Source organism: Canis lupus, chromosome 18 (genome assembly GCF_011100685.1).
Source record: "Canis lupus familiaris isolate Mischka breed German Shepherd chromosome 18, alternate assembly UU_Cfam_GSD_1.0, whole genome shotgun sequence".
NCBI classification, from domain to species: domain Eukaryota; kingdom Metazoa; phylum Chordata; class Mammalia; order Carnivora; family Canidae; genus Canis; species Canis lupus.
In genome coordinates, this window is record NC_049239.1 from 13,295,453 (window position 1) to 13,307,945 (window position 12,493).

At 41.2% G+C, this 12,493-nt stretch overlaps 1 protein-coding gene across 2 annotated transcripts in view; it reads right to left on the reverse strand.

The window, feature by feature from the left end:
- The window catches only part of BCAP29 (B cell receptor associated protein 29), a 52,446-nt gene extending 40,707 nt beyond the window's left edge, over positions 1 to 11,739 (reverse strand). The window contains exons 1-5 of one of the 2 annotated variants that reach the window (XM_038562704.1): positions 11,587 to 11,739; positions 10,791 to 10,898; positions 7,105 to 7,205; positions 1,667 to 1,817; positions 319 to 454 (exon numbers count right to left, since the gene is read on the reverse strand). In XM_038562704.1, the coding sequence (XP_038418632.1) occupies positions 319 to 454; positions 1,667 to 1,817; positions 7,105 to 7,205; positions 10,791 to 10,882 (480 nt within the window). In that variant the 5' untranslated portion in view covers positions 10,883 to 10,898; positions 11,587 to 11,739. Of the gene's footprint in view, positions 1 to 318; positions 455 to 1,666; positions 1,818 to 7,104; positions 7,206 to 10,790; positions 10,899 to 11,269; positions 11,380 to 11,586 lie in introns of those variants that run through there. The other variant, XM_038562705.1, reaches the window with a different exon arrangement.
- Between the last annotated feature and the right edge of the window lie 754 nt (positions 11,740 to 12,493).

A 12,493-nucleotide genomic window follows, 5' to 3' on the forward strand; every position in this document is an offset into this window, starting at 1 on the left:
GATTTGCTTTAGGTTATAAAGTAAAATTAATGGTAATGAAGGAATTAAAATCCATATTCCCAGAATACTGTTTTTTTTCTCTTAATCTTAGTAAATAGGTTCAATGGCATTAATATACTATGGAGTGAAACAGAGAACAAATAAATCTAAAGGAGAACAAGACACTTTTGAAACAATCATTTCATAGAACAGTACTGTTACTTATGGTCATTTTTTGCTTACATATCAGAAAAAATGTTCTTTTTGATACTCAAAAATAATATACCTTGGGAAAACTGACAACATTTACACACACTTTTAGAAAACAAATTTAAATACCTGTTTTAGTCTTTCATTCTCTTCCATGAATTTTTTGGCAGCCTCATTAGTATTTTCTGCTTGAGTTTTGAGGACTCCTTTGTTTGACAGTTCTTTAGCCAATTGAGTAATAAGGGTAACCAGACGTCTCAACACTCTAAACAACAACAGTAACAACAAATCAAAGTATTTATGGTATAACTAATCATTAGAAACTGTGATTGAAAATAAACAGTCACTGTCAAATGATTTCCCTTTAGGTATAGGTATGGTGGAGGGAGATAATGTTTAGAGAGGACATACGTTTGTTTGTTTCTATTTTTTTAAATCTAAGCCTTCCTGTCAAAATCTAACCTATGTCTCGTTGCTTTGGAATCTTTGTTATATGACTAGCATTTGGAGAATAAGTTCAGCAGTACTTGTTAATTAATTATCCTCTCTTTTTAGAGGCCTTTGGCCAGAAGGAAGAGAAACATAATTTTAGAGAGTGTGGTAGGGACAGTAAGAAGTCATTTTTGTTTTTTTAGTCCACCCCCCCACCTTTCTCAGCATTTGCTATTTAAAGAGCATTGTGTGAGGCTGGCCAAGCTTAAAAACTGCTCATTCACATCGGTTTATGGGTAACTTCCATTGTTAGGAATAGAAATTCGTATCTTCAAATATTCATTCAATGGGTATTTCCTTGGCTAAGTGTTAGGAATTGCTAAGTGTTGAACACTGTGCTGGGTACTGGGGACACAGAAGGAAATGAGATTAAAGTCTTTCAGGAGTTTAGTTTCTGTTTGGAGAGACAAAGAATTAAATCAGTATTTAATTGCAACCTTGAATGATACTAAAATACACACACACACACACACACACAGATACATTTGGTGGAAACATACAACGGAGATCCCTACTTTGGGAGGGGGGAAGTGATGGTCACAAAAGGATTCTCTGTGAAAAGGGCTGAAGGATAAGTACAAAGTTATCCAGGAAAAGAGGGGAATGTTTTGGCAGATGTTAAAGCAAGTGTGAAGACCCTGAAGTAGGAAGGAGTTAGCTACACAAAAGGAACTCAATAAAGATTCCTTGCAAGAATGAAGGCGTGAGCAGTGAAGCTCAGTGTGGGTAGACTGTGGTGTAAATGTCAGAGAACAGTATGAGACCAGGCTTCAGAGAGAAGCAGGGGCCACAGCATGCAAGGCCTTGTGGACCTAGCAAACCTAGAAGGCATAATGACAATTATGTTATTTGGGTATATCATCTGCATTCTTTTATGAAGATGTCAGTATACCAAACAATATAGAAAAAAAATCTATAGGATAGGTAGGAAAAACAAGGAATGGAAATGTAACTCATGTAAAATTGTGCTTTTTAAAAAACTTACAGCCAAAAAAATAATGAAAATCCAGAAATGTAAAGATTTCTTTGAGACCTAAAAAGTTTCATCTGTGCATGTTCATAGGCTCCAGGTCTGGTGGTTAAGCCTTTTTCAATGGCAGGTATAGAGGAGTATTTCCTTACTTCTCTCACGGCATCTATTACAGAAGAAAACATTGATTTTGGCTTTTAATAACATAAAATTATTATTAAAGTGGAAAGCAGTTTTAGAACTGAACTTTTAAAAAATGGACTTCTGATATAAGCTCTCTTTTTGTCTTTTCCTCTACTATCTCTGGGAAGGCACCATACTCAAAAGTGAGGCTCTGTAAGTGGATGCTAGTGGGCAACTTTGACTGGAACTGGAATTTTTTTTTTTTACTCTTTATCTAGGACTTATTGTCTCTTATCTCTAGCTACATTGCAAACGATTATACTTCACTTTTTACCCCTAATACAAAAACCAACCTACTGACAGTAGCATATAGGTCATCTCCCATTCCAATCAATTCCAAGAGACTATTCTATTTTCCTTACTGTATAAGCATTTTATTGTATCTATTATTCCTTTAATATCATCAAATTATTATAGTAATTATTAAATACTGTTAAAGTAATATTAATACACTATTAAAATATAATTATTAATACTACTAATATTAATATGACTTTACTGAGATTTCAGAAATATTTGGTTACACTGACATTTCCACTGGCAAAGGTTAAATGAGACTTGACCCACAGGGGCATATGTTCCCCCAATGGGCACGTGGATGGCATCTGCTACTGGAAACATCCAATGAGCTGCACTTTTGATGAATTTAATTGTTAAGTCTCAGGATCTATTTTTTTCCAGTGAAAAATAGAATTCAGCTTATTCATATCTATATTTAGTGCCCTCTTAAGTCACTGGATTCTTTTAGGTCCTAGATAAGTTATTTGCCTTAGGTGTCTCAAAGACCAATGGGGCAAACAAGTCAGACTGCTTCTTTTATGTAGCCATCAGCATTCTTAGCAAAGAGTTACTGCCATAGCAAAGAGGTTCCAGTTAGAAAACTGAGGTCACTTAAACTATTTTACTTTATTTTTATTTTATTTAAAAAAATATTTGAGAGAGAGCATGTGCCTGAGAGCTTGTGAAAGTGAGCATAAATGGGTTGGTGGGGAGGGGCAGAGTGGGATGGGGAAGCAGACTCCCCACTGAGCAGGGAGCCCAACACTGGAGGCTTGATCCTAGGACCCATGAGATCATGACCTGAGCTGAAGGCATACACCCAACCAACTGAGCCATCCAGGTGACTCTATTTTATTTCTAATAGATGCTTTATTTGGTTGTAACTTACCCTAAAATTTACACCTTTCAAATGAATAATTCAGCAGCTTTTGAGTATATTCACAAAGTTGTGTAACCAACCACTAATTTCTGAATATTTTCATTAACCCCTTGGAAAACCCCATAACCATTCCACCCTTCTTGCCCCATCTCCCAACAATCACCAATCTACTTTCTCTGTCCATGGATTTGCCTATTCTGGACATTCTATACAAAAGCAATCATTTGCTACGTGTTTTTTTGTGTGTCTGGTTTCCTTTACTTAGCATAATGTTTTCCAGGTTCATCTGTGTTGTACTTTGTAGCAGTATGCCATTGTTTTTTATGGCTGAATAATATTCCATTGTACAGATCTACCACATTTGCAAAACAAAAACAAACAAAAAAGATATAGCACATTTGGTTTCTGAGGACATTTGGACTGTTTTTATCTTTTGGCTATCATGACTAATGCTGCTATGAACGTTTTTTTCTCTTTGTTGTATGTTGCCAGTCTTATATAGTATTTGGTTTAATATGTTTTGGTTTTTTCTTCTTTTTTTTTTAAGGATTTTATTTATTTATTCATGAGATACAAAAAGAGAGGGAGAGAGAGAGAGGCAGAGACACAGGCAGAGGGAGAAGCAGGCTCCATGCAGGGATCCCGACGCGGGACTCGATCCTGGGTCTCCAGGATCACGCCCTGGGCTAAAGGCAGGTGCTGAACCACTGAGCCACCCAGGGATCCCCTGTTTTGGTTTATTTTCAATTAGAGAGTTTACTTTTCTAGCTTCTTAAAATTTAAAGTTTTCTTTCTTTAAATTCCAGAACAGTTTAAGCAGCATTAGTAATCTCTATGTTTTGAGAGAGGTAGAATTTCTTGAAAAACTATTTGGGGGCAGCCTGGGTAGCTCAGCGGTTTGGTGCCGCCTTCAGCCTGGAGTATGATCCTGGAGACCTGGGATCGAGTCCCACGTCGGGCTCCCTGCATGGAGCCTGCTTCTCCCTCTGCCTGTGTCTCTGCCTCTCTCTCTCTCTCTCTGTCATAAATAAATAAATAAAATCTTAAAAAAAAGAAAAGAAAAACTATTTGGTTTTATTCTTTCTGAATGGGATAGCTTTAAAAAAACTTTCTGTAATTCTTCAATGGAAAACTGGTATGCTTAAATGGAAATGGAAAACTGGTATGCTTAAATTTTCTATATTTACTAGAATTCATCTGATAAGTTATAGTTCTCTACAAAATTATCCATTTCATCTAGGTATTCAAATTTATTTGTATAGAGGTATATAAAAGTCTTTTTTTTTTTAAAGTCTTTTTTTTTTTAAAGATTTTATTTATTTATTCATAGAGTCAGAGAGAGAGAGGCAGAGACACAGGCAGAGGGAGAAGCAGGCATCATACCGAGAGCCTGATGTGGGACTCGATCCAGGGTCGCCAGGATCACGCCCTGGGCCGCAGGCGGCGCTAAACCACTGCGCCACCGGGGCTGCCCTATAAAATTCTTTTTTATTAAAAAAAAAAAGATTTTATTGGGATGCCTGGGTGGCTCAGCGGTTGAGCATCTGCCTTTGGCTCAGGACGTGATCCCGGGGTTCCGGGATTGAGTCCCTCATCGGGGTCCTGCATGCAGCCTGTTTCTCCTCCCTCTGCCTGTGTCTCTCATTAATTAATAAATAAAATCTTAAAAAAAATAAAAATAAAAAAAGATTTTATTTGAGACAAGAGCAAGCACAATCAGGGGGAGGGACGGGGGCGTGCAAAACCTGACACAGAGCTCTATCCCAGGACCCTGAGATTATGACCTGGGCCTAAGTCAGATGCTTAACAGACTGAGCCACACAGGTGCTCTGGTCTTTTAAATTATCTTTAAAACGTTTTCTTGATCTTAATGGCTATTTCCTCTTTGACATTTCTCAGAATGCCACAATAATGTAGTAAGAGCATACCAACCTCTAGAAAACAACTAAAAAAATCTCACACAAAATAGTATTTATAGGCCAGAGAAACCGTATAGTAGTATGAAGGATCATTATGCTTGCTATTTAGCTTCTTTGGCTTTTAAATGAAAATAATATTTCTGGATTCATTATGCAGAAATGCAGAAGATTAATCCATAATATGAAAGAAGTTTATAAATGTAAATGATCATACAAACCTACCTGGAGAATAAAATCACCTGTCTAAAAGCAGGAAAACTATGTCTGAAAAATGAAACCAGGGCAACCATATGGGCAGGGTGTGATGTATAGTCAATTTTCTAGAAACCATCTGAAGACAGCCTATTTTTTGGATCACTTGTGTAACCTTTCAAGTTCCTAAGATGCATTTCTGCTGACACTAAACACATTTCTGGGTTTCCTGCTTCCTTTCTGCCTATTCCCACCCCTTAAAACACACACATGCACACACATTCAGTTAGTAATGGCTCTAGGAACATTAGCACCTTGTCATGATTACCTTATTAGAGAAACAACCATCAAGAAAAATGAAATAAATTTAAAAGGAAAATACAAATGGAACTTGAGTAATCTACTAGTTTTACATAATTTCCACCATCATCATTCTGGCGGACAAGAACACTAGACTGTGTACATTCAGTACTACATTTAAATCTTCCAACACCTGGGCAGCATGGGTGGCTTAGCGGTTTAGTGCCGCCTTCAGCCCAGGGTGTGATTCTGGAGACCCAGGATCAAGTCCTGCGTCGGGCTCTCTGCATGGAGCCTGCTTCTCCCTCTGCCTGTGTCTCTGCCTCTCTGTGTCTCTCATGAATAAATAAATAAAACTTAAAAAAAAAATAAATCTTTCAATACCTCAGTGAAGTAGGTGTGATTTCCCTATTCTGAGATGGAAACACTGAAGCTTAAAGAGTTGGTACCTACTTGCCTTCCTTTACCATCCAAGGTCAAAGCTCCCTGCATTAACATCCATGATGTCCCTCATCTCTGAAAATTAATTACCCACTTGGCCTAGCCAGTGGTCATGGTTCTGCTTTGTGACTCCTACCCCTGGCCATAGCTTACCAACGATTGTATACCTGGCACTAGCTGGCTCACTTATCATTGGAACTGGGATTCAGAAATGGCTAATTGACCGTTGCATATATGTGGCTGGAGTAATGATATTTGGCAGTTATTTGGTGCCCACTTTCTGCCTTGAGAAAAGAGTATCAGGTTCCAGAGAGATAAGGAAGAATGAAGTAGACCTATGGAGTAATTCAAGGATGAGAAAACAACACATCAGTTCCTAGGAATAGTCCCTCCCTGGAATTTGGCTTCCTTCCTTCCCTGAGCTGCTCTAAAACAATTCTGTATTTTATTAGAAGTTCCCCTTTCTTGCTCAAGTGAACTTCAGTTGGTTTCTGATATATGTAACCAAAAAAACTTTGGACTAATTTTTCCTTCTTTCTTTGGATTTGTGTCAGTTTTTCAGTAGAAAGTCTTGTGATAATTTTAGAGTTAAAAGATCACAATAAAAAAAAAAAATCACAATATTACAGGGGTGCCTGGCTGGCTCAGTCAGTAGTAGTAGTAGTGACTCTTCATCTTGGGGTCACGAGTCTGAGCCCCACGTTGGGTGTAGTACAGATTACTTTAAAAAAAAAAATTTAAAAAAAAAAAAAAAAAAAGGGATCACCATAGTTTAGCCAGTAGGAGCTACAGAAATGTTTGCCTTTCCTTTTTCCAGTCCAGTTTTCTCCCTTTGTTTTGCAAATGGGTAAACCAAACTCAAAAGGCATTTAGTTTAGCTGGTGGCAGAGTTGGGACTCATTTTTCTTATTGTGATTAACTTGGTTAGTGTTACTTCTTATGGCTGGAGATATACTTGATAACAATAGCATACCACAAGACAAATATTGACATTTTGATATGAGGCATGAACACATTCACATCCTGACACAATCATACCTTCCTCATACCTTCTTGCACCAGCTGTTCCCAGTTTTATAAAAAGAAATTCATTTCAGAGGATGGTGGTATGGAACATGGGAAACATTTTCTCATAAAACAGTGGCATATATGGTACTTATTCCAGGATGGCATCAACTTAGTTAATTAAAAACCCAGTGAATTCATTAATAAAAACACCATAGAGTTAAGCCTAATGAAAAGGGAAATCCAGTACTTACCTAGAAATAGAACAATCAATAGGATTATAATAGTAAGGAAAGCCTTGTTCCAGAAAGTTGCAATTTTACCCCAGACATTAAATGAAAAAATCTTCTGCCATCTGTAAAATAATACAATTACATTAGCTGTAAAAAAATCAAAAGATTTTGAAATGCATTGCAAATATCCAATTAACATTTGGGTTAAGTGAATGAAAAAAAATTACAGAAATTTAATTTTTATGTCATATCAGAGAAATGGTAATTTTCTGATATGACATAATATCTCATGAAATCAAGAACAACTCTTCCAAGTTTAGTGATAATTCTGATATCTTCTGTCTGTTGGCTTAAACATTCTATAGCAAAAATCACTTTTAAAGTAAATATGTGTGAATTCTTATAATAATATGTTATATTGCTGATAGAAGTTCTCACTTTATATCTTTTTGCTAATCAGTGTAATAACACAGAAATAACAAAGACTTCTACTGGCCTAATAATCAGCAACATTTCAGGTGTAGGGGGTCTAACTGTGCACTATTTATTTTTACATAACACACCTCTAACATTTACCCCAAGTAAAATAATTTTTCCATCTTTACCGCAGATAAATATCATTGGGACATTACATACATAAAGATCTTAAATAGATTGATGAATTTTTATGTATGCATATACTCATGTAATTGCCACCCATATCAAAGTGTGAACATAGAGGAAACGAAATGGGGAAAAAGATAGTTTAGACAGATTAAGGAGTATAAAGACACAGAGGTAAGAAAGCATGGATTATAAATAACAAAGAATGACAAAGCAATCCACCATACAATTGGAAAGGTAACAAACTTTGTACAATGGTATTTCATTTTATTTTACTTATTTTTTTTAGAGAGCATGTGCATGTGAGCAGGAGGGGCAGATGGAGGAGACAATCTCAAGTAGGATCCATGCCCAGGCTCAATCTAAAGACCCTGAGATCCTGGCCTGAGCCGAAATGAAGGGTTGGACTGAGCCACCAGGCGCCCCAGTACAAGGGCATTTTAAATGAATAACAGATTTATGGAGTCCAAAGCACCTAAATTAACTTCAAACACAATTTCAAAAGAAAAGTTTTACTTTAAGATTGTGACAAATTATTAAGTTTGGAAAACAACCCCAAGTAATAACTTGAAGTTGGTGAGGAGAGGGAGATTGATGTAGATGAATGAGGTTCTTTTGCCTCTATGCTTCCAATTCCAGAGATGCTATTCAATTTTTTCATCACAAAAATTTTGTGTTTTTAGATAGAAAACATAAGTGGTAATACCCTCATCTAAGTCCCAATGCAAATTCACATGTCAAGGGTCAGTGTAAAAGGGAACACAAAAGAGACTTCCTATAGGGAACAACTAGCAGTTTCTAGTAATACTCAGTTCAAAGGAAGAAATGAGAATAGTTGTTATATTGAGTCATTTCTATACTACGGTTCTAAGCACTTTTACGTATTTTAGCTCATTTAATTACCACAACCACTGTATGAGGTGGGTACTAGTATTACCTCTATTTTACAAATGGGGAAAATGTCCAGAGATGGTAAATAATTTGCCCAAGGTCATGCAGAGTTAGGACATACATCCAGGCAGCCTGACTTCTAACTATGCATCTTTACATTATTGTGTTATAGGAGTAAATAATGGCCAAATTAAATAAAGATTGAAGCCTTTTCTTTGACGAGTATGGTAATACATAGTATAAAAGATAAAAAGATGTGGATATAAACATAAGGACATATTTTAAATGAACTGTGTGCATACATCCCATATTTTCTTATGTGTATTCATACATGAGCATGTATATAATCGGGGTACTTATATACACATCTATTAAAGAGCTTCTTGAATTGTATAGTGAAAAATTATATTTGGCAGGAAGAAAAAGATCCAAAATCTACAAAATATATATACATATTTGCAAATTCTTAAGCCTTATTTATAAATCAGATGTTTATAAAATAGATATTTATATCTTTCCTTCTCTTGAATATAGGAGTCTCTTGTTGCAACTACTATCAGAAAGCAAACAGGGTATTAAACAAATTTGAAACAAATGAACAGGATGCTCATTAGAGTAGAAAAAGCACCTCAAAGCCAGTTACCTGTCTGGAGTCTGCCATGGATGAGCTAGATGACCTTAGACTATTTTCCCTATTGAATGAGTGGGTTGGATAAAATGATCTCTAATGCTCCTTGTAGTATGATTCAATTTTTTTTTTTTTTTCAGTAAGGAAGAAAAAAGTGATGGCATAGCTGTTAGACAAGGACAGAAATGAGTAGTAATCTAGGCAGGTTAAGAAGCAACTTCAGAGATTAAAGATCGCCTGGACCCTGAGCCAGAGTAAAAACTTTCATTGAGTCTCTTCCTCATGGGATCTCATTTATGAGAAATTTTCTCTTACGCCATGGGCATAATAAACAAAGGTGTTGCAAAAGTTTTATTAAAAGTGTATTTCACCATTCCTACTATCAACTTTCTAGATCTAAAACTGAACTCCCCAGAAATGGCAGCTACACTTGTGGTGAGCACAGCATAACTACAGAGAAGCTGAATCAGGAACTTCTACATCTGAAACTCATGCAACATCGTGTGTCCACTATACTAACCACCCGCCCCACCCCCCACGGCCCCCAAATTGAGCCATAGGAGGATAGTACAGGGGGAAAGTGAGCCAATGCTTCAATGTAAATACTGAGGACTGTACTTAAAGACCTTTGAAAGGGCAGCCAGGGTGGCTCAGAGGATTGGCGCTGCCTTCGGCCCAGGGCCTGACTCTGGAGACCGGGAATCGAGTCCCACGTCGGGCTCCCTGCATGGAGCCTGCTTCTCCCTCTGCTTGTGTCTCTGCCTCTCTATGTCTATCATAAATAAATAAAATCTAAAAAAAAACACCCAAAAACCTTTGAAGGCCTTTACTAAGGAATTAATGGTAATGTATGGTTGTGGTGCTGAGCACTTTCCATACTCAGCGTTTTCAGCATATATTCACTGTGTGTGGGGGAGGGGGGAGGGGTATTAATTAGTTAAATTAGTAAAATTAAAATTAGTTAATTCGTAAAATTGGCATTAGACATTAATGCAACCATCTCTGGGTTACATAAGAACAACACTGAGAATAATTTACTGGCTTCACTTTCTACATTGTTGTTCCACTGCCTCAGTGAAACATTTCTGCACCGGGGCGTGCGGTTAACATCCTTTATCCATTTCCCCCTTTTTTTTAGTTTCCTTTTCCAATTCCGGGTAATCAACACGTCTGATGACAACAGATAGTAAAAGCAGAACCAAAAAGAAAGAAAAAAAAAAAAAAAAGGAGAAGCACTGCTTTACCGTCTCTGTAATCAACAGAACCCAGAAGACCTGGGGCCTCCTTCCAGGAGGGAGGGGAAACCACGTTAATGCGTTTGTACGTATAATAGTAAGTTTTATATCCAGTGATCCTTTAGTAGTAGTCGACAGTCCCTGAAATTGTGAGTTTCCAGAGCACCTTCAAACACGCAGCGTCCGGAACTCCGAGGCGTCGGGCCCGTCCCCACGCCGCGGGCGCCGCGGGGCAGCCGGCCAGGGGGCAGCGCTAGGGGGCGGCGCTAGGGGGCAGCGCTAGGGGGCGGCGCTAGGGGGCAGCGCTCGCGGGCACGCACACCTCCCCGAGCCACGTGGGGGTTGCCTACCTCTGAGGAGGAATAAAAGGCAGACAGAAGATTAAAATAAGTCCTATTTCAGCATAAAGAAAGGTTGCGACTGCCACCCACTGCAGCGTCATTTCTTTCTCCTCACACCTAAATAAAGAAACACTTAGTTTACTTTGCCGCCGCGCGAGAACCGGGGCTGGGCGGGGGCCCGGGGGACGAGCCCGCCCGCGGCCGCCGGCCCCTCCCCTCCCCTCCTCTCCCCTCCGCGGGGACCCGGCCGAGCCGACCCGGCGGCCTGCGCGTCGCGGCCCGCGAGCTCCCGCCGCCCTGGCGCCGCCGGCCCCTAACGCCCCCCCGCGGCCGCCCGCGCCCAGGGGCCCCCGCTCCGCGAACGCGCCGCGGCTCCGGCCGGCGCCCGAGGCCCAACCGCGCAGGGAGCGGCGCGACCCCGCGACCCCGCGCGGCCCGGAGCCCTCCCCGCCGCGAGGCCGTGGCTCCCGGCGCCCCGCCGGCCTTACCCCGCCTGCCGCCCGCCTGGCTCCAGGCGCAGCTCCGCGCGGCCGACGCGCGGGACGTCAGACGCCGCGGCGGGGGGGCAAGGATGCAGCGGGGAGGGGGGCGGGGGGAGGCGGGCAGGTGCGGCAAGGGCGCAGGGGGGCGGGCCAGGGTGCGCCCCGCCCCCGGCCCCGCCGGCCCCGCCCCCGCCGGCCCCGCCGGCCCCGCTCCCAGCCCCCAGCCCCCAGCCCCCAGCCCCCTGCCCGGAACCGCGGGGCCCGCGCCCGCCGACGTGGCCGGCGGCGCGGGGACTGGCCGTAGTGATTTCCTAGCTGTGGACCTGGAGGGCGGCTCGGACTTCCCGGGTGCTGGGGCTCCGCGGCCGACTGCTCCCGGGAGCCGACCTTAAGCTCTGATCGCGTGTGGTGCGGGTGGGAGGGGCGCGGGTCCCGGCCGTCCCTGCCCGGCCTTCTGGGGTGGAAGCGGCTCCCGCTCCGAGCCGCGCTGACTTCAACGGCAGGGCCACGAGGCAGGGGCGCAGCGTTCTGTCCTGAGGACGCGGAAGCTTACGCAGCTTCAAAACCTATTTTCCTGCTCTTGTCCGCAGGCTGGGAAGAGAGTTCTCCCCAGGGAGACGTTTAGGGACGGAGAGGGAGCAAACCGTGGGTGGGCGCATTCCTTCAGTTACTATTGTCCAGGTTGTCGAATTGCGTGAATATACTTAATTATTGTTTCATTATTGACAAGGTCTCAGAAATACAAATGACGGTATTATCCTCCTGGGCAGAATTATTTTGGGAATATTAAATGATGTAAGTAAAGATATGATTATAGAGGGATCCCTGGGTGGCGCAGCGGTTTGGCGCCTGCCTTTGGCCCAGGGCGCGATCCTGGAGACCCGGGATCGAATCCCACGTCGGGCTTCCGGTGCATGGAGCCTGCTTCTCCCTCTGCCTGTGTCTCTGCCTCTCTCTCTCTCTCTCACTGTGTGCCTATCATAAATAAATTAAAAAAAAAAAAATTAAAAAAAAGATGATTATAGAGTAATAAAAATACATTTAAGTGGGTGCTTTTTCTTATCATCACAGATATACTTGATCACACAGAAAAGAGAGGAAAAAGACTATGAATTAACTATGAAGGTTTTTTTTTTTTTTTAAAGATTTTATTTATTTGAGAGAAAGAGCAAGCCCCAGAGAGGGCATGAGTGGGGGCAGGGGAGAGGAAGAAGCAGGCTCTCCACTGAG